Source organism: Cydia splendana, chromosome 19 (assembly GCF_910591565.1).
Source record: "Cydia splendana chromosome 19, ilCydSple1.2, whole genome shotgun sequence".
Lineage (NCBI taxonomy): Eukaryota > Metazoa > Arthropoda > Insecta > Lepidoptera > Tortricidae > Cydia > Cydia splendana.
In genome coordinates, this window is record NC_085978.1 from 14,757,580 (window position 1) to 14,785,218 (window position 27,639).

General features: G+C 41.0%; 1 protein-coding gene and 1 long non-coding RNA gene across 2 annotated transcripts; one reads left to right on the plus strand and one right to left on the minus strand.

Annotated features, from left to right (window-relative positions):
* Window positions 1-275: 275 nt before the first annotated feature.
* On the minus strand, window positions 276-25,842 carry LOC134800152 (separin). Its single transcript, XM_063772626.1, has 14 exons — window positions 25,655-25,842; window positions 24,389-24,523; window positions 23,903-23,969; window positions 23,125-23,300; window positions 22,312-22,485; window positions 21,669-21,811; window positions 20,459-20,586; window positions 19,650-19,830; window positions 12,905-13,081; window positions 6,369-6,537; window positions 5,215-5,350; window positions 2,283-2,462; window positions 1,125-1,270; window positions 276-425 (listed from the first exon to the last, which is right to left on the minus strand). The coding sequence occupies exons 1-14, from the start codon at window positions 25,779-25,781 to the stop codon at window positions 286-288; spliced, it is 2,079 nt and encodes a 692-aa protein (XP_063628696.1). The 5' UTR covers window positions 25,782-25,842; the 3' UTR covers window positions 276-285.
* LOC134800155 (uncharacterized) lies at window positions 14,280-18,004 on the plus strand. Its single transcript, XR_010145515.1, has 4 exons — window positions 14,280-14,580; window positions 14,865-15,008; window positions 15,243-16,541; window positions 17,161-18,004. It is a non-coding gene; the product is annotated as an uncharacterized LOC134800155 (long non-coding RNA).
* Window positions 25,843-27,639: the final 1,797 nt, after the last annotated feature.

The window sequence follows — 27,639 nt, forward strand, 5'->3', positions numbered from 1 at the left end:
ATGAAGGCTTAGTGGATTAAAAAACCCGTACATTTTATTGTTTTAAACATGGAAACCATTTTTCATCGTAAAAGGTATTTCAAACGTAATAAAGATTAGGTATCTCCGGGGGCATATGATAGACACAGTATTTGACTCGATAAGAAGGATAATGCATCTGTCTCATTATATCAAGAGGTGTCAATAAGTAAGGCTTGTTAATGTCTGTGTGAGGTTTCTCCGATGTGAGGACGGTTCCCGTTCAATATTCGCCAGGGCTCAAGGCAACATACGCTTGACCGTACATCAGAGTATCCGTATGGGCAGGCCTCGCGCCACCATGCTGCTGGCGATCATCACGAAGTTGGAGGACCCACGAGCTCGCGACACGGCGCGGAGCAAGTCCGGTTCCGGGGTGAATGGCAGCTTCTGTTCCACATTCGTATCTGTGAACACGAAAACTAATCGATATTTACAGTGAAAAAATGATTCGACTCATAACATAATTCCATCATTATTTATTATAAGATAAGTACTTTCCGAGAGCAATGTGCCTATTATATTTGTCCCTCGATTTTTTCCAGTCCCATTATCAGATTCTGACGTTAATGTCTACTGCATTGTAACTCTCGTATGTAGATGTTTATTCTTCTTCCATTTATGACTCCAAAAGATGATTTTCAGTTTTATGTGTTTTTGGTGCCGTGACCAGGATTTTATCTTTTATACTCAGTTTTTTTATTTGAATTTTTATAAAATATAACCTCAAATGTTTCTTAACAATAAATAACCTAACCTTACGTTACGTACCTAACTTCTTAACCTTTTCTTCCCAAATGCTAGGGCTCCTATGATATCTAATATCGCGGTACAATAATAAGTAAAGACTCTATAATTCAGTGCATAATTACTCAGATTTAATTTTGGAGGAAAAGGTTACCAATACTTATGAAATTATACAATTTCTAATCTGAAAAAGAACGGGGTATAGTTTATTACTTACTGTTGACTTTTTGGCTTCTCTGATCATAGTCTTAGCATTTATTGTAAACTAAGAGTATGTGAGGTGTGCAATAAAGAGTATTGTATTGTAGCCCTGACCTAGGGCCGGTACAGACAGACTTCACGTGTTATTAATTACTTACCAAGTTCTCCTTTGCTCCAATTGGTCTTGCCGACACTAGGCCACGGAACGGGTGCGTCGGAGGGCACGTAGAGCGACACCAGCGTGCTGACCATCTTGTCCACTTCCAGGTCAGTTACCTCCCACAGCATGCCGACTACCATTGGGCTGGAATTATAAAAAAGAAATCAGAAAAATATCATTACGAAACGACGCGTATTGAATCGTAATTGCATCATAGAAGGTAGGATCGTATAGAAGTGGTGTACGCGTGCCTCCGTGAGGGACAAAACATACGCAAATGCGACACTGTGATTGGTCGAATTCATTTGTTGCCCACCATAATCCATACTAAATAAACGGTGGGGAACAAAAATATGTGAGACTGTGACAAGGACAAACAATAATAGTGCTTTCGCTGCTACTCCTACTGAAAGTTACATAAGACTATCCCGTTCTGGCAGTTATCCCCACCCTCATGCCAGATCCATTTTTAATACTAGATTCATGAATTGCATATACCAATATGCCCTAGAGCTTAGAAAAAAAAAAGAAGTGGAAAAATGTCTATAGATCACTACCACATAAATCCCTAAATCATGGATTTCTGAGGCGCATATGGGGGAAATATTCGCTATTCTCGAGTGAAGTCTCGGTAGCTCAGTTGGCGATGGGTTAGTTATCCACCAGAGTCGCGAGCCCGAGACAATGAATATTTCCACAGGTAATTTATTTCCAGATGAGTATTGAATTCATGCATAAAGTATATTTTCCAACCTTTCGAAGAGGATATATGGGAAGTTTTTCAATGATGTTGAAACCTATGTTTGAATAGAATCACAGTTGGCATTTGGCAACTCAGGTCGTACATGGGCCATTTTATTTAAAGTTGTCCCCTACACTTTTTTTTTTCAAAATTGGGATTTTAAAAGAGCTCATGATTCTGAGTAGAAATAACATAAAAAAAAACAATTTTGAAAAAAAAGTGTAGAGGACAACTTTAAATAAAATGGCCCACGTGGCGTGCTTCTATCACCTTCTACCCCTGTCGGCGACGAGTTGCAACCGCAAAGAGCCGCAGCCAGACAACAAGGCGTATACCTCTAGCTTTTACTTTTATGACAAACCCCCCACGTTCAAAGACAGACAGTAACAGGAATTATTAAGTTATTGTATGTACCTTCCAGCTACTCTCAAATGATGATGAGCAGCCATGGGCGGTCCACGGCCGGCTCCATGCTGCAGCCTCACAGAGCCACATCCAGAGAGTAACGCAGCACAACGCGTGCCCGTAGCCCCTTCCACGCCGCAGCCGGCGCCGCCGTTGCCGAATTGACAGCCGTCACCGTGACCGCAGTACCTGGAATGATACGGATTTACCATGTTACATCGTCACTACTAAATTCTGAATATTTCATTAGACTTATATCAAGCGGGATATGGACCAAATAAAAGGTAATCACGGTCCATATCCCGGCCGATACTAGTCTAGTGAAATTAAGCGTGAATTATTCAAAACTGTTTCCGAATATTGGTCGCATTTGGCCACACGTAAGCTGTAAGTCCTATCATCATACGTCAAAGAAAAACTTTTGTAGATAATTTTATACGTAGTTTTGCTTGTTTTTCTAGAACAAAAGCTAACACTGAAAATTGGGTCACAAAAGTGTGGGGAAGATACGGAAACTACATATAGAGTTATTTCCACTTCTACTTTTTTTTATAAGCTACGCTTGCCAAGTTTCATGTTTCTCCCAAATGAAACTATGTTTGCCGTTGTATAGCGAAGTTTATGATCTAGACATCTAGACAAACAACTAGTTAATAGACTTACAGGAAAACGTCGGAGGTGGTGAGATGGTTTATGAACTGGTCGGGTGGCGGCGGCTGCAACACGTGCCCGCTCCAGGACCGGCACCAGTACTGAATGAAAGAACTCATGCGTTTCTCCATTCGTTCCTGATATACAGACAGACAGACTTACAGGAAAACGTCGGAGGTGGTGAGATGGTTTATGAACTGGTCGGGTGGCGGCGGCTGCAACACGTGCCCGCTCCAGGACCGGCACCAGTACTGAATGAAAGAACTCATGCGTTTTTCCATTCGTTCCTGATATACAGACAGACAGACTTACAGGAAAACGTCGGAGGTGGTGAGATGGTTTATGAACTGGTCTGGTGGCGGCGGCTGCGACACGTGCCCGCTCCAGGACCGACACCAGTACTGAATGAAAGAACTCATGCGTTTCTCCATTCGTTCCTGATATACAGACAGACAGACTTACAGGAAAACGTCGGAGGTGGTGAGATGGTTTATGAACTGGTCGGGTGGCGGCGGCTGCGACACGTGTCCGCTCCAGGACCGACACCAGTACTGAATGAAAGAACTCATGCGTTTCTCCATTCGTTCCTGATATACAGACAGACAGACTTACAGGAAAACGTTGGAGGTGGTGAGATGGTTTATGAACTGGTCGGGTGGCGGCGGCTGCGACACGTGTCCGCTCCAGGACCGACACCAGTACTGGATGAAGGAGCTCATGCGTTTCTCCATTCGTTCCTGATATACAGACAGACAGATAGACTTACAGGAAAACGTCGGAGGTGGTGAGATGGTTTATGAACTGGTCGGGTGGCGGCGGCTGCGACACGTGCCCGCTCCAGGACCGGCACCAGTACTGAATGAAAGAACTCATGCGTTTCTCCATTCGTTCCTGATATACAGACAGACAGACTTACAGGAAAACGTCGGAGGTGGTGAGATGGTTTATGAACTGGTCGGGTGGCGGCGGCTGCGACACGTGCCCGCTCCAGGACCGGCACCAGTACTGAATGAAAGAACTCATGCGTTTCTCCATTCGTTTCTGATATATAGACAGACAGACTTACAGGAAAACGTCGGAGGTGGTGAGATGGTTTATGAACTGGTCGGGTGGCGGCGGCTGCGACACGTGCCCGCTCCAGGACCGGCACCAGTACTGAATGAAAGAACTCATGCGTTTCTCCATTCGTTCCTGATATACAGACAGACAGACTTACAGGAAAACGTCGGAGGTGGTGAGATGGTTTATGAACTGGTCGGGTGGCGGCGGCTGCGACACGTGTCCGCTCCAGGACCGACACCAGTACTGAATGAAAGAACTCATGCGTTTCTCCATTCGTTCCTGATATACAGACAGACAGACTTACAGGAAAACGTTGGAGGTGGTGAGATGGTTTATGAACTGGTCGGGTGGCGGCGGCTGCGACACGTGTCCGCTCCAGGACCGACACCAGTACTGGATGAAGGAGCTCATGCGTTTCTCCATTCGTTCCTGATATACAGACAGACAGATAGACTTACAGGAAAACGTCGGAGGTGGTGAGATGGTTTATGAACTGGTCGGGTGGCGGCGGCTGCGACACGTGTCCGCTCCAGGACCGACACCAGTACTGAATGAAGGAGCTCATGCGTTTCTCCATTCGTTCCTGATATACAGACAGACAGACAGACTTACAGGAAAACGTCGGAGGTGGTGAGATGGTTTATGAACTGGTCGGGTGGCGGCGGCTGCGACACGTGCCCGCTCCAGGACCGACACCAGTACTGAATGAAGGAGCTCATGCGTTTCTCCATTCGTTCCTGATATACAGACAGACAGACAGACTTACAGGAAAACATCGGAGGTGGTGAGATGGTTTATGAACTGGTCGGGTGGCGGCGGCTGCGACACGTGTCCGCTCCAGGACCGACACCAGTACTGAATGAAGGAGCTCATGCGTTTCTCCATTCGTTCCTGATATACAGACAGACAGACAGACTTACAGGAAAACGTCGGAGGTGGTGAGATGGTTTATGAACTGGTCTGGTGGCGGCGGCTGCGACACGTGTCCGCTCCAGGACCGACACCAGTACTGAATGAAGGAGCTCATGCGTTTCTCCATTCGTTCCTGATATACAGACAGACAGACAGACTTACAGGAAAACGTCGGAGGTGGTGAGATGGTTTATGAACTGGTCTGGTGGCGGCGGCTGCGACACGTGTCCGCTCCAGGACCGACACCAGTACTGAATGAAGGAGCTCATGCGTTTCTCCATTCGTTCCTGATATACAGACAGACAGACAGACTTACAGGAAAACGTCGGAGGTGGTGAGATGGTTTATGAACTGGTCGGGTGGCGGCGGCTGCGACACGTGTCCGCTCCAGGACCGACACCAGTACTGGATGAAGGAGCTCATGCGTTTCTCCATTCGTTCTAAATTGTTTTCTGCAAGAAAAAAACAAACACATGATTACATTGATTATCTTCTTCTTTTCGTGTCGAGGTTCCTTTTCTTTTACGATGTCGCCCAGTAGGCAGCGGTGTTGACAGCCCTGGCTGTCGCGTCCCTAAGATCCAGCTCCGAGCATATTGATTATACTTCATAGTTAAATAAGGTTTTTGTCTAAAAATTCATTTTTGATACAAGCTTTTATCGCTGAATGTACTTTTTTTTCGACAGTATTGCCATTGCCATTTTACATTTTTTCTCCTTTTTGTCAGACTGTAATACTCATCGAGACAATTCTAACAAATCCATACACAATGAGGTTGCATTGTTTTATCAATGTCATAGAATTTTATTAATATCCTATAGCCATCTCCGGTGTCCATCATCAGATCAGCTCGATGATATCATAATATTGCATAGTCACCCAATTTCCTTATGTTTATTATAGTTTCAGCTTAATCTAATAATGGGAATTAGGTCTAAGTTAGCTTGCAAGATAAAAATAAAACATTATACAATACATACATTGCAAGTTAAATAATAGTACATTACGATATAAGTGCGAAATTCGCAAAGAATGGCGAATTTTAAAACACGTCGAAGGGAGTGTTTTAAATCTACACGAGTTGCGAATTACCTTTTCGCACGTGTATTGTATAACGTATTACAGTAGGTACATATGGCCCTTTAAATTATCGACATACGCACGTATAGTGCTAAATAGTTACCGCACTAGGGTGGTAAATAAGCACCATATGTATTGTAAAACCTTGTAAAAACGTGAAATTTATATGTATTAGACTCGACCCGCCCCGGCTTCGCACAGGTTAACAAATTATACACGTAAACCTTCCTCAGTAATCACACTATTGATAGGTGAAAACCGCATGAAAATCCGTCCATTCATTTTTGAGTTTATCGCGAGCATACAAACACACAAACAGACTGACGCGGCGGGAGACTTTGTTTTATAAGATGTAGTGATGTTGAAGGAATTGAAGATTAACAACATACCTGGATTGATGACATATCTTCCGATATCGCTCTTGGCTGCATAGTAACCGTCTACAATCTTGTCCTGGTGAAGCTTGTACAGACTGTACAGGAAGTGGATGTTTTCTATCCTGGACACCGGATGTTGGGACAGGATCGGCAGGCTCTCCCATGGGAACGTGTCCAGCATCTGAATAAGGAAACATGTTTTACACTACCAGGGGTGCGAAACCCCTCCCTTCGGGCCACAAACAAGACATCCTCGAGACTGAGCATAGTAGCTCTACCCCGTCTGCCACAAATACGGTAGTTTTACTCCATTTTCGAGTCGAAAGTGTCTTTGTGTGACGTCCGTGTCTTTGAACGGACCAATCACGACACGGGACCTCGCTCACCTCGTCCCCCGCACCGCCGTATTTTTGACAGCATCGGTTTCATGAAATAATTGATCTAAACTCCGTCTAGAGGATTCCTTCGGGCAAACTCGGCTCCGTTCGGCTCAGCATTGCTCCTAGCAATTATTAGAGTTGACACAACTTGACGTCCCTTTGCGTGTACGACCACAGATAAGATAATGGCTTGAATTTTGACAACCCAAAATAGCCGAAAGGGATAGTGCCATATATTAGAAAGTGAAAGCATGATTCTACCCTGAACCGCTGTCAAACTTCGGTTTTGTAGGAAGTTTCCTTTCTGTACGGTAGTACTATTATTTATTCTGTGACACGGCCAAGCAAAATGGCCACAAGTGGGCCACTACCCCATTTTATAAAGGTAGGTACAAGATAAGTTATTGATTATGGAAAAGGTGTATAGTAGGGTGGGCTGATCATGTATGAAGATTTTTTTTTTCTTGCGTATCGTAACGTAAGAGGTGTCAAAAGTTGCGGCTTGTAATGCTGATTGTAATGGTATATTTAGTTTTAAATTAATTCAGTATCTTGAGCCCTCTACCGTCTGTCAAAGAATTCACTTCTAGTTAGTTTTCCACTCATATTCAGCCCCTCATTATAATGACTATTGATGCAGTTGTGAATGTTATTTTAGCACTAGGGTAGAAATAGAAGCATGTTTAATGTTAGAGAAATGAATTTTATTGTCGTTTTCCAAGCTAAGCATAAAATCAATGGAATGAAATACGTAGAACATTTTTAGTTTTGGACATATTTAAACTCTTTTTTTTTAAATCAAATTTCGGCATTACTGTACGAGATTTTAGCGTGTTTTTAATTAAACCATATCTAGCAGATTGTCCAATAACACTTTCAGAAGCTTCAGTCACTAGTTTCACAGATCTTTCGACGGCTTGGGTGTGGCATGGAAATTCACAGGGCGGAAGTCGATTTGTATCTTCTATCATCATTTGCAGTTCTTCATTACTATAATGTGAAAGAGCTGGAGGAGGGGTTATACATATATTTTGCCAATATACTAAATCAATATAATCTTCCGCTAAAAAGTTAAGTGGTGGCGGCTGGAAAGTGCGATTTTTTTTGGATGTGCCGCTTGTAGTCCTGGCTTCAACAATCCGCTCAACGGCGAGCTTCTGAACGTGATTTCTTGAGTCGTATAACATTGCCAGCAATAAATTTTCTGGATGTCCAAAATAGGCATTTCTCTGTATCACTGGATCAATCACACTTTTCACATTTTCAGGCAGGTCTCGAGAAAGTTTAATCATCATAAAAAGGTGGTGTGGTCCATCTTTCAATGTTGATTTAACTTTAATCAAAACCATACAGGAGCGTAAACTGTCACGATGTATTTCACCATAGCTTTTAGATTTTTAGGTCTGGTCTGGTCTGCTAAGAACGGGATTTCTTTTACGGGAACCTTTCTTTCTTTCGGGCAGTTACACTTCTCGTCACATTTGCAGGAACTTATGTCGAATAATGTAATCAAACAGTAAGATTTAAAATCATTCCATTTTTGTTCAAAAGCTTCATTTTTTTTAGAATCAGGGTACCTTATTAATGAATTGTATTTATCTAAATGCAATTTCAGTAGCTGTTTTATACGGTTTTCAGAAACTGTCGGTAAAGGAGCTGCTTCCCAAATAAGATTGATTTCTTGAGTTACCAATTGAAAAATATCGGAGTTGGAAGGTTGTTTCCCGTTGTTTTGTTTTTTTAGTTCATGTCTCTTTAATAATATAAACTTAATAACATCAGCTATTGTCGGAAGCTGCCTGTGATTGAGCTCTGCGAATGATCCAAACATGGGGCAGACGGTTTCACTTCGTCGTCCCCCCGCGAATCCAAACAAGGGCTCCGTGTTCATTTTTATCCGAACTCCAGCACTAATGCGATGTTAAAAATTTACAAATTAACTTCAAATACTATCTTTGCAATCAAAACACTTTCTAATCGCAAGAAACGATACTTATCTGTTCACCAGTTTAAAGTAACACGATGTACTCGTACCTTAACTGGTGTTTTCGAGGCTCAAATCACGTTCGAACAAGTATAGTTTATTATTTATTAACAGGTCGAAACTTACTACAGTATAACAAATCAGTAAGTAGAATACAAGAGAGAGTAGGAATAGTCATGAAATGTTTACAAATATTTGTTTTATTCATAAAACATGAACTTAAAATTAAACCGATTTATATTTTATTTTTTTAATTTCAAACCTCGGTAGAGGGCTCAATATAGTATGAAGGATTTTTTGTTTTATTTTTCATAGAATACGCTATTTTTTCGGCAACTTTTGAGGGGTCTTACGATGCGAAATTCGAAAAAAAATTAAATCGGCCCACCCTAGTGTATAGTGTAAAAAAAACATGCCTCCAAATTAGACTGCCGAACTAGATGGCGCTTTAGGGCGACATAGGTTTAATGGTAACTGAATAGTCAAACGTTAACTTTTGACAATCAGGATTACCGCGTACTGTACAGGACATCTACTTCAGCTGTCAAATTCTGAGCGTTCACCTCCTCTGTTAAAAACTTCGCATTTATTCTTCGTAATTCTGAGAAGAGCCCACGAAAACGTGGCACTTTCTCTTTTTCCTCTTATATGTGTATTAGCGACCCGCCCCGACGTCGCACGGGTTAACAAATTATACATCTAAACCTTTCTCAAGAATCATTCTATTGATAGGTGAAAACCGCATGAAAATCTGTTCAGTAGTTTTTGAGTTTACCGCGAACATACAAACACACAAATAGACAGAGGCGGGGGACTTTGTTTAATATAAAATTTTTACCTTCCAATAAAATTGTTACAAGATCTCGGACGTAGAACGGAATAAGTACATAATAAAGTGTAGTGATGTGTTTACGATAAAGTATTTCTATTTAGACATAAAGAAGAAGTGGTGGAGTATGTACACCAGAAGACCGGTTACAGTGTAACCGTTACACGCTGAGGGTGTTCCAGCTTCGATCGCGCCACTACGTGCACTTCAACTCGTATGTGGTGCGCGTGCCGCGACCGCTGCAGGGGACCATCGAGTGCGCCGACTTCTGGCCGAAAGGTGTCGTGTTTCGGAGGTTACGGGGCAAACTGCCGAATCCGACACAAGAGCAGCCGATGCAACGGAGCCACGCCGTTTTGTCGACTAAATAGTGTTTAGTTTTAAGTTTATAAAATACATTATGTATGTTAGTCTGTAACTCGGAGTAAATATCTATGGAGTAGAGACGCGCACTAATTTCTATCTGAAAAATTCTGTCGTTTTTGGCGCGGGGGACGAGGTAACGCACACAAATAATGTTAACACTAATGCATTTTTAGCATGCGTCGCTACACACGCACACGACAAAATTATCAAACACTAGCAAAAACTATATTCACACAAGTACAAGAACAAACACAGACAACCCTGTCCGTGAACGAGATGACGTCAGTTGTAAGTAAACCTAGATAGTGCGAGGGACGCGCCGATAATATTGTCGATAAAATTGACAATGAATTTTAATTTCTGATTTTATCAATTATAATAATAATACAAGCCCCGCTGCCGGCGGCACCCTAGGTTAGGTTTTTTATAATGTGTTTATATGTATTTTTTATTGTTTTGTAAGTGTTTTTATATTTTACTTTTATATTCATATTATAACAAACCTAACTTAAGACGAAAAATAAATAAAGAGAATACAATATCAAGTCTTCGTACCAGCATTTTACTAACTTTGAATTTTTGTATTGTTTAGATGTTATTTCTAATAGTTTGTCAATTTGTTTAGGGCGAATCTTGCAAGCTGATATAGAATGTTTTTTTATCAGTTCATTAGTTAATATTTTACATGTTGGTTTACTTCTGAAAGCAATGCAATATACTATCGAGCATGCAGATCTGATGACAGAGATGGAACGCGGCCATAGGATGTCATTTAAGGGATATTGAGTAGGGGATAATTAGTATATATATCGGCAGTAGATCGTAAAATCGGGCATATCGAGATATTCCTAGGCATATCATGAAACGCCGCCATTTAATAATCTGCCTTTTGCATTTTTTGCCACGGCTAGTGCTGCATTCTATGTGGCATTTGGAGCAGAATGCGTAGGTACTAGGTAGGTACTAAAATCATACGCTACCCGAACACGTACTATAAGTAGGCTGTCAAGCCATTTCAATGGTTATCATTTGCTAAAATTAGGACATCCTACTTATTCGATATGCCTAAATGTTGAGGTTTGAACGGTATGGCTGGTGGTCACTAGTCAGATCATGACATGCCGGCGTTTCACGATCTGCTTAGGAATATCACACCTTGAAGTTAGCACGATATGGCTGGTGGTCACTAGGCAGATCATCATCTGCCTAGGAATATCACTCCTTGAGGTTTGTACGATATGGCTGGTGTTCGCTAGGCATCATGACCATCTGTATATTATTCATTATGTTTATATCGATTTTACCGATATTGGTTTTTATGGTGTCCCATCACTAATATTGGTACGGAGATACCAGAGTAATAAATTAAAAGTGCCTATTTATGGAAAGTGACAGCCGTAAATACCTTAAATTAATAAAATATTTGACATGTTAAATAAAAATATATAGCTGGTCAAGCAAATCTTGTCAGTAAAAAAGGCGCGAAATTCAAATGTTCTATGGGACGATATCCCTTCCCGCCTACATTTTTCAAATTTGCCGCCTTTTTCTACTGGCAAGATCTGCTTGACCAGCTACCTATATGTAGAAACTAAAGGAAAAATTAATTTAAAAAAAAGAGTCTATCGGTAATTTTACGTTATTTAGGGGTTGTGCACAAATCACGCGAGATGTTTTCGAATACTTTTTGATCCCCCGTCCCCCTTTTCTTTATTCTTATAGATATATTTATTTGATTAAATAGATTAGGTTGATATGAAACTAAGGTGTTATATAAAAATAATGTGTTACATAAATTATATGTGACGTCCCACGGGTAAAGCTACCTTATGGGGGTTGGCGCTTACGCTATTATTAACGCCGCTCCAATATTATTGCGGCGCCATGCGACGTAAGCGCCGGCCGCCATAAGGTACCTTTTTCCATGGAACGTCACATATAACAAAAAGTAACGCAAATAGGGCATATCACTGCAATGTTCTGCCGCCAGAGTGTAGCACTAAGCTAGCTAGTAAATTTTCTCTTTTCTCTTTATCGCTCAAATATGCAATAGTGATAGAGAGGTTAGATAACGAAATTTAAATTTTCTTGTTCCGCGGCGGACCCCCAGATTGTGATGGATTGTGGTAGTCGCGCCCCCTACGCAGAGTTTCGCATAATATTTCCTATTAGAAATTCTACTCGTACCTAATTAATATTTAGAAAGTCTTCTTTAGAATTACCCTAAATTAGATCTAATATCATATCACTGGTATCACTGTCAGATTGACAATGTTTTTTAGTTATTTGCAAAGTTAATGCACTATTTAATAATATTTAGATGTAATAGTACTTACATATGATAAGAAACGTGTTCTTTTTGTAGACTAGACGTTTCCGATCTCATTTTGCACGAGAAAACACTGCAATTCGGCATTTTCGGCTCCTATCATTCCGCTTAGACTGACGTTTGCTGAATGGCGTATGACGTGTGGCAACTAGTTTTATATAACCTCCTTGACCGGCGGCCGCGATCTTTTTGCAGAGGGGAACGCCTGTTAATGGCCGCTCCATAGATATTTACTCCGAGGTCTGTAAGGTATTTGTTGTATGGGCCTTGTTGCCTGATTTAAATTTCTAAATAAATAAATAAAGATACCTCGTCTACGATCAAGATGACCGGATGTCGTTTGGCCTTCTTCAATGCTGCCCACTCGTCACCATCTTTCACTTTCGTTACAGCTTGAGGAAACGCTCTGATACCATCCACTAGGGCCTTCGAAACAATTCATCAGGCATTTCAGGCACACCTATGTACCCATAATTTGTTGCAAATAAAAACTGCCAAAACTCCAAAACTTCTCGAGAGACTACAGTATGGAGTCCTTCGAAAAAAAACATACCGATTTTTTTTGCAATAGCAAATGAAGTGGCAAGCTTTTCACCACTTCAACTGGTTACCATAAGGCGGTCTGCCTTATTTGCCATCGGCATGGTAAAAAATACTAACCTCATCTACGATCAAGATGACAGGATGCCGCTTAGCCTTCTTCAATGCTGCCCACTCCTCGCCATCTTTCACCTTGGTCACAGCTTGCGAGAACGCTCTGATGCCGTCGACTAGGGCGAACTTGTGGACGCCTTCGAAACACTTCATAAGGCATTTCAGGCACAGCTCGCTGGTAATCTGAAATTCAATTCCGTCTTAGGGTGGTATTCCACCTGTCTGTCCAATGTCATTGCGTCTCACTCTGTCATTAAGCAAAATGTGAGACGCAATACACATTGGACAAAGAAATTGGATAGGTGGAAATGGAATACCATCCTTAGTAAACTGGAGTCTATTATGGACGATTTTGTATGTGGATTTTTAACAGACTTATGAAGATGGTCTGATCATCATCATCATCAGTCGTTCCCTCAATGCTGAGGATCGTGACATCATGTCCTAATGTTGCTGACCAGTCTCTTCCATAGGCTTCTGTCACTCGCCATATGCACGATGCAGGTGTAGATGCAACGGTGCAGTAACTTAAATATGCACTCCATCTAGCGGGTGGTCTGCCGCGAGTCCTCTGGCCCTCAACTTTGCCCGTCATAGTCGCCATTTCTAGGCTATCAGGAAAGGGGCCTGATAATGGAGATCAAAAATAACAATCGCCTGGCAAATGTTGTTGTCCTCAGGGATGCCATGCTTAGTCAAAATCCATCCAAAGCTAACTTTACGAAATTTTTGCTGACAATCAATTTCCTTCCTTAAAGTCCTTGCTGCAAGACTGACAATCGCCCGGCAGATGTTGCCTGATGTCCTCGGGGATACCATGCTCAGTCGAAATTCTTCCAAAGCAGATTTTACGAAAATTCTGCCGACTATTTCCTACCTTTTTTTTTTTTTTTTTTTTTTTTTTTTCTGGCTTACTCCCTGGAATTTTGCACAGGGTGGATTTGCCAATGTCGGTGTTGACTTTCACACGTGAGGAGAATGTTCGGTATAATAATTTTGCATTTTTGGGAGGATGTAGTCGGGGAAACCTAAAAACAAATAATTGTTATGAACATCACAGACAAACACATGACGAATACAACGATTAGCAAAAAAGCGGGAAGCGGATGACAGAACGTTAGTAGTGCCAACATGAAGGAAGTGGAAGAGAAGAAAACGATATATATAATATAGAAATATAGAGTTTAGAATAAAACGAGTATAGATTGACATGAATTATACGCATTAAATTAGAAGAGATAAGACAATATTTAGAGTTTTATGTTATTTGTTTGTAAATATTTAATTAGAATAGAAGTTAGCTTAGTATCCATGTGGCAAAGAAGCGAGCTAAAGCATATAGGTCGTGGAACATTTTCGGGTAGTACATCGTATAGTGAGTAGCTACATTTTGTACAAGCAAAGAAGATGTGGTCCAAGTTGCCCTCATCCAACCCACATTCACACAATGAGTTCGCACGGACACCAATCATAGCCAGAAATAACGGAGTACATACTTTGCCTAAGCGTAAACGGCAAATGGTGGATATTACCCACTTTGGAGAAGTACGGAATCGATAGAACCATGGTTTTCGAGTAATTCGAGGTTGTACACAGCCATAATGTTTACCAGTCTCCAATCTAGAGATATCCCATTGCCTCTGCCATGTATTAAACATATCAGATAGTGCACAACTCAACAGGTCAGTACTGTAAGTTTCCCGTTTTAGTGAACCAATCTCAATCGCCCGTTTTGCCCATATATCAGCCACCTCATTGCCTCTAATACCACAGTGGCTTGGAACCCATCCGAGAACAATATGTAGGCCCCTCGATTCACACCTACGTAGCACAGCTTTAATTTCAAGAATCAAAGGAAATTTGGCTTTAAATTTTAATTGATTGCCTACTATTGCCTGCAGGCAACTCCTACTGTCAGAAAAGATAATTGTTTTTTTAATGTTATGTGTGTCTGCATATTTGACAGCCTCAAGAATAGCAACTGCCTCACCTGTGAAAATGGACGCTTGAGGAGGACATTTAAATGGAAGGACGATATTGTACCGTGGAATCCACACCGCTGCTCCCACACATCTTGCAGGATCCACCTTAGAAGCGTCAGTAAAAACCGGTAAGTAATCTTGCCATTTATCTAAAAATTTATTAAATTTATTGTTTGCTCCTGGATCATCTTTGAAAATTCCTATGTCTAATATGACCTTTGGTGAGTAAATTAGGGTCTCAAACGCCACTTCAAATAATGGGTTAGCACCAGATTGATATAAAGTGGGGTGGATATTAATTAATTTTGAAAAAGAAATTACTATTCTGGGAAAGGCTTTATATGTCCAATATCTACTTTCAGTGACCTCCAGTGCCAGCGCCTGCAAGCGTGGGAGCAGCAAGTGGTTGTTGTAAGAGCTGGCTTTGATCAAGAACCTGTCGGCGAGGTATTGTCTGCGTAGAGCCAACGGCGGTTCAACACCTTCCACCTGCATGCCATTTTTGGGAGAGGGAAGCATAGCACCTAGTATGATCCTTAAACATTTAGCCTGTATAAGATCTAATTTATCTAGACCATCCTTATTACAGGGTTCCATTAAAAATGCCCCATAGTCTATATGGCTACGTATGATGGCATTGTATAGTAGCTTCTGGCAATAAGGATGGGAACCCCACCAGACACCCGACAATGCTCGAAGAATATTAATATTTTTCTCACATTTACCCAGTACATATTTGTGGTGTGAGGTGCCAGACATTTTATGATCTAAAATAACACCTAGAAATTTTACTGACTCTTTATTTGGAATCATCACACCACCATAACGGACATCTGCGTCAGGCATGGTCCTTCTGCGACTGAAAGTCACTACACAGCTTTTTGTTGGCGATAGGGTCAAACCATGTTCATCAAGCCAATCCTTGAGGTAACCCAAAGCTGTATTAAGACTAGCAGTGGCTTTGTCCATTGACTTTGCTGAGGTGTATAAGACTAGGTCATCAGCATACTGCAAGATATTACAGAAGGATAGGACAGATTGCTCCAAGTCGTAGGTGTAGATACTGTAAAGCAGGGGGCTGAGTACCGATCCTTGCGGGAGACCACGCCACAAAGTTCGAGGTGGGTAATAGGAATTACCATTCCTAATTTTAATTGACCTACCCATGAACAATTTGGTGACAATATGTACAATCTTCGCGGGAATGCTCAGATGTAGCATTTTTGCCCTGAGCACCGGAAGAAGGACATTGTCGTAGGCCGCAGAGATATCTAGAAAACATCCCAGCAGATATTCGTTTTTTGAAAGGGTTAGTCGGATATCAGTTGCTAAGATATTTAAGCTGTCCATTGTACTACGACCCTTTCGGAAGCCAAACTGCGTGTCAGCTAGAATACCCTTGTTTTCCACAAACCATTCCAATCTATTTTTAACCAGATGCTCTAATATCTTTCCCATTGTCGCGGAAAGAGCAATCGGGCGATATGAGCTAGCTTCGTCTGGGTTTTTAGACGGTTTTAGGATTGGGATAATAACTTGGGTCTTCCAGTCAACTGGGATCTCTCCCGTGTCAAAGGCATGGTTTAGAATACCGAGCAGATACTCCTGTGAAGATGAATTGAGCTTAGACAGGAAACAGTATGGTATGCCATCCTCTCCAGGTGTAGTATTTCTCAATCCACTAAGCACTAGACTGAGTTCTGAATATGAGAAAGGCATGTCCAGTGAGCTCAAGGTGCCTGACAGCGGGGGAAGTAACAAGCAGGATGCTTCAGGGACAGTTGACGGGGCAAGTCTATCTGCAAAGTCGGCCAGCCAAGGAGCATCTGTGGTGGGCATAGACTCTGGATGAAATGAACCCCTGAACCTCTTTATGTTCCGCCATACAAGTGATGGAGGGGTTCTAGGAGATAAGCTCTCACAGAATCCCTTCCATCCCCCCTTTTTAGCCTTTGCTAGGAAGCGCTTTGTACGTGCCGAGATTTTTTTAAAAGAAATGTAATCATCTAAATTTCCGGAATTGTTAAAAGTTTTTTCAGCGGCATCCCTTTCCTTAACGGCTGCCGTACAGTCTGCGTTCCACCACGGGGGTGAAGGGATTTTAAGTCTAGCAGGTTTCTTTTTTGGTATAAATTTATCGGCGGACTCTATTAACACATTTTTAAATTTTAAATATTTTTCATCTTGACCCATTTCGCTCGTGTCCCACTCTTTCATACTTTCCTCTACAAATAATGCGTAATTGGGCCAGTCTGCTGATTGAATTTTGTGTTTTAAAAGAGGTTCAGGGGACGGAATTGGAAGAATAGAAGAAGGCTTCGTGATAATAATTGGGAAATGGTCACTGCCGAACGACTGGCGTAATACCCTCCAGGATAATAAAGAAGACAAACTAGGAGAACACACAGATAGATCGAGGACTGACTGGGGGTTCTGTCCTGGGTATACCCGATGCGTGGGAGTACCGTCATTAATAACTCCCACATTGATTTCATCGAATAAATCCAACAGGGCTGATGAAAATGCATCCGAATGGTATGACCCCCATGACATATTGTGACAATTGAAGTCCCCTAAAATCATAAGAGGAGGTGGAACCGATTTGAGAATAGATTTTAATTCATATATATCAACTACTTCAGGATGGGGAATGTATATAGAGATGAAATTAATGCCCATAACCTTGGCAGCTACGGCATTAATCCCATCCGAATGAGGGGGAATAGAAATTTGGGCGAAAGGGTAACCGCGTTTGATGAACAACGCACATCCGGCGCGTCCATCATTGCGGTCTTCCCGGAGACATGAGAAGCCCGGCACTCTGAAAAAGGAGCCTGGGCGTAACCATGTCTCCGAAATGGCCGCAACAGTCACAGCATGATTGTTGATGAGCTGAATAAGGTCAGGTTTCTTTGGTATAATGCTTCGACTATTCCACTGAAGAAATGTGACCGGGGGGGCCGTTATGGAATGTAAGTCTTTCCGCGAGTGTGATCATTAAGGGTGCAACGTCGTCTGGTAGGCAATCGCTCCACTTAGCGATTATGTTTGTCAAGAATTTTAGACAGAGCTCCATTAGGTCTTCATTAGGAGTGATTCTATTGTAAGCAGAAGAATCTTTCAGAGCTTGGCCATTGGGCAGTTGAGGTGGGGGAGTTCGGACAATATTGTTGTGAGCTACTCTATCATAACCGGGGGAGAGGGAGACCCTCGTCCGGGGCGCTCGATATACGGTCTTACGATATGAAGTGGTGGGCGGAGGGGTTGGCATGAAAGTATCAGGGTGGCATGGGGACTGGGAAGATCGTGAAGAGTCTGTAACCGGCTCAAACATGACTCTTGCTACATCTGAATATGGCCTGCGAACCGCTGAGAACTGTGCTGCTGCTTCTGCGTATGAGATATTCTGTTCAGACATGGCAAGTTTAATGGCCTTTTGTCGACCATATTCATTGCATACTTTTTCTGTAGCAAAGTGTCTGCCGGAACAAAATATACATGTCACATGTTCTGGAGCTACATTGCATCCATCACCGGGGTGTTTTTGTGCACACTTATAGCATCTGGCATCAGACCGGCACTGTGTTTGAATATGTCCGAACCTAAGGCACTTCCTACATTGAATAATTGGCAGTTGATACACTTCTACAACTAGTGAGGTGTAGTATGCGAAGATTTTTGATGGTAAAGATTGCCCTTCAAAAGTAACCACCACTGACTGGGTTGGTACCCAGGATGAGGAGCCATCATCTTTTGTCACCCTTCGTTGCAGTCGTCGAGCCTTAAGGATTTTTCCTTTACCTTCTTTGAGGTTTGTGCCGTTGACTAACTCCTCCATCGACCAATCCGAAGGAACTCCTCGCACAACTCCCATACGCGACACATGGTATGAAGGAATATCAGCTATAAACTTATGTTTGTCTAGTAGCGGGTGTTTTAGGAAACTATTTGCATCAGCTGCTGTGGAGAAAGTTACTGCTACTCTGTTGCGACCTACTGATTTAATACCACCTTCTTTCTGGATATTATGAACATTTGCTTGAGTAAGCAAAAGGCCTACATTGATGGGTTTTAGAGAGGCATTGGAAGATGGTGCAGACTCTCTAGAGACATGAACTATAAATGGTCCATCATCTTCGGCATTGTACTCTCGGTGTTTGCTGTCTAGACTGGGGTGTTTGTATAAATGTGGGTTGAACTCATCTGAATTATTTTTGTTTAAATCAACTGTATTAATTTGACTTGTCTCGGCTGGATCATTTTTGTTTAACTCAACCACAATACTGTTGTTCGACTCCACTGTATTAATTGTATTACCCGATTGATTGGCGACCTCTGACGGGTCGATTACAATTTTTTTAGGAGAAGGCTCCAGCTTGGTCGGTGACAAATCCAAGTTACGTTTACGTGAGACTATCTCCCAGTTCATGTCATTATCAGCCTCGTCTGGAGGCTTCTCCTTCTCGTTACCATCCATCTAAACGCCTATAGGATTAACCTACAGTATTATATTTAAATATACCACCACCTGATTAGTAAACAAGGAAAGTTGTTTTATTTAAGGAAATATAACCTAAAAACGAACCACTCACTCAACGCGCTACTCCTCAAAAAAAAAAAAAAAACATTTCCTACCTTAAAGTCCTTGTTGCAAGTCTGACAATCGCCTGGCAGATGTTGCCTAATGTCCTCAGGGTTGCCATGCTCGGTCAAAATTCTTCGGAATTAAGCTGTTGCTGTAATATTTCAGCTGTCAGACGATTTCCTACCTTAAAGTCTTTGCTGCAAGTCTGACAATCGCCTGGCAGATGTTGCCTAATGTCCTCAGGGTTGCCATGCTCGGTCAAAATTCTTCTAATGCAAGGCTTGATCTGTTGCGAAGAGAGGCACGGGCTGGAGTCTATCAGGTTGTAGAGCAGGACGCGCTGCTTTAATGTTAGTCTTATGAATCTGTAAAAATAATAAGTTTAGTTAAGGGTGGTATTCCACCTGTCCAATTTCTTATGTGTATTTTGTATCACATTTTGCTTAATGAGAGATTGAGACGCAATGACATTGGACAAAGATATTTAACAGATGGAATACCACCCTAAGAAAATGAATGGGAAAGCTTGTATGTTTGGAGGACTAGATGTTTGAATGTTTAGTTTACTTGTTTGTACCTCCTTGTTGCCGTTGCCAATTAAGTAAGCTGAGAGAATGTGATAAGAATATGGTGAGTTGTGGAACTAAAAAAACCGGACAACTCGGACTCGCCCACCGAGGGTTGCGTACCGGGTTTAGAAAATATTTGTTGTTATAGCGGCAACAGAAATACATCATCTGTGAAAATTTCAACTGTCTAGCTATCACAGTTCATGAGATACAGCCTGGTGATAGACAGACAGACAGTGGAGTCTTAGTAAGAAGGTCCCGTTTTTACCCTTTGAATACAAAACCCTAAAAACTGCATGGCCATGCATCATCTACAAATAGCTGGAAGTTATATGAAATAAACCTTCTAGTAACTTCATAAGCATTATTTATTTACTTTTCTCTCTAATTGTTACGGAGCCCTAAAAATGATCATCATACTGACCCCCAATCATCAATGGTGTCGTCTACCAGCTTGATGATTTTATGCCTCAATTCGGAGTCGACCAGTTTCCCAGTCAGCAGGCAGCCCCAACCACCGAGCCACTCGCGATCCATCACGTACAGGACACTCTGAAACATATACTCTGTATCTTTAGCTATTTAAATAAAAGTAAACACAATCCCCATAAAGATGGCCTATGGGATCGAAAAGTGCTCGAGTGGAGACCACGGACTAGCAAGCGCAGCGTAGGACGTCCACCCACAAGATGGACAGACGACCTTGTTAAGGTCGCCGGAGGACGCTGGATGCGGGTCGCTGCCAACCGGTACGAATGGAGGTCCAAGGGGGAGGCCTATGTTCAGCAGTGGACGTCTTGTGGCTGAGATGATGATGATGATGATGAAACAAAATCTACCCTCAGTTAAGATTATACAAAATATGTAATAAAAGTAAACAAAATCCCCTCAAATGGCTCCTTAAGCCAGTTGAGGGTAGATGAGAACATTACATGACCAAATAATGTAGGTTAAAGTCAGGTCGTTCAGTGACTGATCCAGGCGATTTTATAATTGGTTGGTTAACCATTAAATGTTTTAACTACCCGAAAATGTACAAATTGTTTTACTTTTATTTAAATACCTAAAGATACAGAGTATAGGTAACATATAATTAACAATGAGCTCTAATCCACCGCCATACTGTCTGTAGGTACAGTCGATAGTATTAATTTAAAGACCCATTTCGTACCTTGTTACAGTGACAATCATAAAATTCGCTAGAGACCTCATACTATTGTCACTGTGACAAGGTACAAAATGGATCATGAATTAAAACTTTCGACCGTACCACCGCCCACACTGTTAACTGTCGGTGGACCTTTATATTTTATTTATAGACCGAGGTGAGTTGTGACAGAGGAGAGTTGTGACATCGTTGATTTTTTGGAATCTATTAACTAAAAACAAGGTCGCAATAGCGCGCGTTTGTTAGTTCAAGTTACGAGCTAACCAACCCACACTGTTGCGAGCTCGCTAACAGTCATTAGATTCCAAAAAATCGACAATGCCACAACTCTCCTCTGTCAAAACTCACCTCGGTCTCCCCACGCTAGGCGATTCGCTAACTTTTTCTACTATGGGTGCTTTCTGCTAAGTAAGACCCGTTAAATAAATATATAAATATGTAAAAATCATGAGTTAAATCAATGGACCTTCATCCGTAGATCTATGTCCTCTCTCCGACTCCAATAATTCTGGACTAGGCGTTTATTGTTCAACAGACGAGCGTTGTCGATGGTCTTGTAGTTTTCATCCAGAAGCGCATATAGCTCGGTGAACAGCGGTTTTACTCCTTCTGGAAATTATAAACTAGATTATTGTATTTATTATAATATTTATAATGACAAATGGGGGTAGACAAATTATTTCCCACCTTTTACCACCAATTGTTACTTTCATAGTATTTTACAAGGTACAAGCGAGCGCCTAAAAGTCAAAAGGATTTTGAAGCTTCTATAGTAAATTATTTTTTTATCAAACAGAAACGTCTGCCAACGATGCTATTAAGCTTAGAATAAATTTAGTGGAAAAATTCACTGTCTTAGGTGAGACTTGAACTCACGACCGCTGGCCGCCGCTAGCCCAGTGCCCTGCCATCTGAGGTAACCCAAGACAAGTACATTTTTCCACTTTTAAATTTATTCTAAGCTTAATATCTTTTATAGTTTCTATACCTCTTGACTTATGTATTTGTAAGAAAGGGTTAAAACATAATTTAACTAAATCAGGCCCGTAAAGTTTTATGAATAACGGAGTTTGACTATACATTAAAATAAAGCTACAGTATTTACTCACCACCTGGGACATTGGCCGGTATATTAACAGTAACCGGACCAAATTCACACTGCTCCGTGTAGTCATTAGTGAACATGCTCAAATACAGAGAGTCGATCTCGGTCTTGTATTCGTCAAATGGTTTCAAGTTCTCGTTGGGATTGTATGGCGCTGTCAGCTGGATTACTGTCCATTCTGAAATGTGGATGAGAGAAAGTGGGATGTATGCAATATCATGCAATATCTTACAATATTTTGCACGAATTTATGCGTCTTAGTATTCCTTTATTTATGCTTTGTATACATATACAGTCGCCATCATACATATTGGAGTGGCCAAGGTGCTCACAAATATCTGGACACGCCTCTATTGTCAAGGCGTTAGAGTGAGGCTGAAGATATCCAATGGCGACTGTACATACTTACTGACTGACTTTGACTTAATATCGGGACTCATTCTTTTTCACATCACCAATTCGAAAAAGGGGTTTTTCTTCCCCGCTAGGAGGGATCAAAGTGGCACTTTTCTTGCCTGCTAGGAGGGATCAAAGTTGTACTTTTCTGTTCTCGGACACGATTTTTTCTTTCTTGCATACTATTTTTTTTTGTTAAATAATACATATTTTAGAACATAACAATTTCCTCATAGTTGATGTGAAAAGCAGTAAGTGTCGCACGGTATCAAAATTATTTCGTCTTGGGCGTTAACACTTGAATCCCTCATTACGCATTCTACTTTAGAACCATTGTAGAATCCATCGCTTCATTCAGGATTCAAATAAATGCATTTTATTTTTATTTATTTATAATGAATAATTATGACAGAAAAGTTACCTTTAGGTAATTCTTTTAGAATCTTCTGAAAGTTGTCAACATTGTTTTCAGCACTGAACTTCAAGTATTTCCTATGGAATGGCTCTGGTTCCTCAATCTCGAAGACACTCAGTGCTTTGGTCACCTCCTCTGTATCCACTGATAGCAGATCAAATATTTTCTCATCTTCTTTGCTTCTGAAAAATTATAACAGAGAGTTTATTGATGTAAAGAAATTGAAGTAAAATTTTTTTGATGAATAAAAAGCCGTAACTACAGTCAGCACAATTTTTGCACGTTTTCATTACAAAGGCTCTGCTGAGTTTAAAAATTTATATAAGGTAAGGTGGGGTGAGACTAACATAGTTTATTTGGCTCGGAGCAAGACAAACAGTTTGAGGATTCCATACAAGGGATAGTCTTACTCCACCTTACCTTAGAACCTAAGTAAGGAGAGCTTAAAATTCAAAAAGGCTACGAAACATTTTGTAGCTGAATCAAAGCAAATTTGTTTTTGGTACCTCCTCTTTTTTTCTTAATTATCCTGTTGTTGATTATTTCCGACAACTCCCTGTAGAATGTGTCTGGCGAAGTGGGGCGTCGCCCTCTGCCTCGCATCCCAAGGGGGGCTCGCGCGAAACCCCTTCGGGCCCAGTGAAAGAAAAGCTGGCCTCGCAGATGCGACTTCGCCCACGGCTAGATTAGTTCATGCTACATCACCAACTTTTGGTCTGCCTTTACCGCGGTGTGGTAGTGGGCAGATTCATTGAACAAAAAATAAAGAATGAGTAAAACTTACATAGGACCAGACTCCATAATGTCTTTTATTGGTTTGATAAAACTGGTAATCTTGTGTTGTTTATTCTCTGTAAAACAAAATGTTGTCATATTAATTATTACATAAAAAAATTAAGGCTTCCACTTTGGTACAATTTTTTTTCCATCACTAAACAGTAGCAAACAAGTATACGTACTTGATGGTAAGTGGTTAACACAGCCTAAGTAGGCTTACAACTTCAGGGGAGTCAAATGTCTATTGCCAACCCTTTAAAACTAAAAATGAATACACTCTACTCTATTTTGAAGAAGTTGTGGTAATCTCTTGAGGGTTTTGGGAGTCCTATGTTCCTCATAATGGATAACAAAACACTATCATCATCCAATTAAAAATGCGCCAGGATCCGGAGAGACACAGAAACAGCCTCACTGAGGTGGAAGGCTCAGCGGGCACCGTCATTTTGGATTAGATACCCATTAGTATGATATAAGAACATAGCACCCTCACCACATCCTTTCAGCTGCTCATCTCTGTACAGCGCCAGGATCCGGAGAGACGCAGACACAGCCTCACTGAGGTGGAAGGCGCAGCGGGCATTATCGTTCTGCATGAGGTACTCCTCTGCCATCAGTTTATTGCCACCTGCAATGAAATAAAAATACATGTATAACTGCGACGGTGCATTGAACTGTTTAAGTAATTTTTAAGGATTTCTTTAACAACTTTGCTGCAGCATTCAGTTAAGTTGTAGTAAGAAATATATTAGTTTAACTTGTAGTTAGTAAACATTAAGAAGAGACCCCCGTTATAATATATTAATCATGCTGGTCAAAAACATACAAGATTAATATTAAAATAGATTCATCTTCAAGCTTAATTAATTTGTGTAAATTCATCATCAAGTAGACAATGATGGCCAAAGTGGCTAAATAAAGATCAGGACACATCCTTATGTCTATGGTAAAATAGGGTAATTGCGTCAGTTTACCGTCCGGTGTCAGTTTCCGTCCACTTGACAGATTAGCAAATAATACATTTCTTTATTTTATAATATGCTACTTGCGAAATATATTTTTTAGGTAGATAATAGATAAATTGTTTCGATATTAAGGATTGCAAAAGTCCAAATTTGTGCAGCAATGAAGGTTAATATTAAAATTTCGTCAAGTGGACGAAAACTAGCGCAATGACCCTAAGTGAGCTACAATATATAAGAGAAGAGCAGTACCTCTTAACACAGGTAATAATTTACTTAAAAAAAGGTACTTAATACAATAATGTTATCTGTAATTTACTCTTGATTGAATAAATAATTTTGAATTTTTGAATTTGAATATATTTGGCTACTTTGGTGCTACAATCTATTTGATGCTGACTGTACTAATCAATTTAAACCGGAGTTATTTGGACTACTAAAGTTATTTGTTACAAATGAATATGTGCCTTAAAGCAAGATTGCATCAACTTATACAACCACTTGGCATAGCGATTGCAGTCCCAGGTCCATGGGAAATTAAAAACAATCGGCACCGGCTAGCACGCTCACCGAATGCCTACGAGGCACCATCTTGTGAGTCAGTGAAACACGTTTGAAGAAACATGCTAGCACAGGCGCTTGTTACGTTTAAACTACATTACGTTGGTATTTTATTTAGAATGTGTCGCTACATTCATTGTTCCCACACATTGTTAGCGACAAATCCTAATGTAACAGATGACTGAATCAAACGTAACAATATCGTAATAACGCTAGCAATGGAAGTTGTAACTTACTTTGATAATTGGGTCCACTTGGCGTTACTGGTATTTCCTTTACATATTTGTTCAATACATCCTTGTAAAGCGGTCGAGTAAAGTTTGTTTCGTCAGAGAATATGTCGAAATCGTCCATTTTTAGCATGATATTTAGTGAAAACTTATTAAAAATAAACACTATAAACAGTAGGATTTGAACTTGATTTGAATGCAATCTGACAGCACTGTCGGTTACGCGTTTAGTTTCACTTTTCATCGTGCATAACCTTTCCTTAACGTACGCGTTTCGTTTCGTGCGCAAAATAATAATCACGGCTTGGAATTATTTTATTTTAAGTATAATATTTTTTTTGAGATTGGAAACTCATGAATCTTATGATGACTAAAATATTTTTTTTTTACTTACTAAAACTTTGATATAGTTTCCTAAGTAAAACAAATGCAATGTTCGTTCGGCATTCCCTTTTAATGGCGGCTCCATTGTTAATTACTCCGAGGGCATTCCACATAAAAAGGGACCTTAAGCCCCCTCCTCACTCGTGCGCGAATCGCGGCGCGAAGCCGCGAACGCGAGTGTGGCGTCGATTTTCGCAGACAGCGAAATCGACTCCACACTCACGTTCGCGGCTTCGCCCGCGATTCACGCGCATAGTCTGGAGGGGGCTTTAGCATAGTTAACGATTACATCATCGTCATTATAAACGAAGTTCTTGCTTCTGGCGCATCACGACGTAAGGCAGTCGTTACATTCGTCGGCACGCCGCTCCTGTGTTAGAGTAGGAGATCGCTATACTCTTGTATGGCGCTGTCTCGCTCACTCATCGAAGCGGCGTGCATTCGAAACAATGTGATAATAAACCGCGTATGCGCCAATGTTATAATAGGTATCATATTTTTATAGAGAACGTTCGACAATCATTAACCAAGTAAACTAATAATTTAAAAAGTAAGTACATTGAAACGTATACCACGTAATCCCGTTAAAATTTAAGAATGTCTAACAGGTGTTTTTCAAAACTAATTTACATAATTACAATGTCCGACGGGCGTGGCGTGGCAAGTTACCTGGCCTGATTAGTATTCTTATCAATATGGCCTTGCGTGGCTTGAGAAAACTACCAGAGCAAGATCAAATGCAACATCGCTATACTTTATCCTTATCTCCGTGTCTTTCGTGACAGTAAAATTAATTCTTGTTTCATCAATATTTCAAAATTAACAGCAAGAATTATTTTTATGAGTGGTAGCGTAAAAACTGCGGTAGGTAGGTATTTAGGACGCGTTGCGAACGTCGTAGTGGAATGAATATGGGACAGTGGGCGTGTCGCAACATTTACACTAGTAACTGTAACGCCTCGATTAATATGGAAGGTAAACATACTCTATTAATTGCAGTAATTATTGGATGTAGAATACCTACATATGATAACGGGTATTCCATTAAGCTGCTGAAGACAATCGTCATTCACCACGTATAGTACATTTTGGTCTCTGATTGTGTATAGTTATTATGAATCGAGAGCTCAAGTTATACAAGACATCGTGATAAAGACAAATGGTCTTACACATTTGAATTTCTATCTCAAGGCGAACTGCATTTTTTATTTTTTTATCTTCCTCGCGTTGTCCCGGCATTTTGCCACGGCTCATGGGAGCCTGGGGTCCGCTTGGCAACTAATCCCAAGAATTGGCGTAGGCACTAGTTTTTACGAAAGCGACTGCCATCTGACCTTCCAAAGTTCCAACCCGGACGGTAAACTAGACCTTATTGGGATTAGTCCGGTTTCCTCACGATGTTTTGCTTCACCGAAAAGCGACTGGTAAATATCACATGATATTTCGTATATAAGTTCCGAAAAATTCATTGGTACGAGCCGGGGTTTGAACCGCGACCTCCAGATTGAAAGTCGCACGCTCTTACCGCTAGGCCACCAGCGCTCCGCATAAAGTCGATATTTGAAATACGCTGCTAATTTGGTAATTTATACCTTTTTAATTTAATA

What these genes read in the sequence shown, in the direction of transcription:
- LOC134800152 (XM_063772626.1), bottom strand. Translation starts at nt 25,781, where the DNA reads ATGCTAAAAATGGACGATTTCGACATATTCTCTGACGAAACAAACTTT. An exon ending in ATTATGGAGTCTGGTCCTAT is followed by an intron (nt 23,301 to 23,902) that starts GTAAGTTTTACT and finishes ATAATTTTTCAG; the next exon opens with AAGCAAAGAAGATGAGAAAA. An exon ending in TCATCTTGATCGTAGATGAG is followed by an intron (nt 6,538 to 12,904) that starts GTTAGTATTTTT and finishes TTCCTTATTCAG; the next exon opens with ATGCTGGACACGTTCCCATG.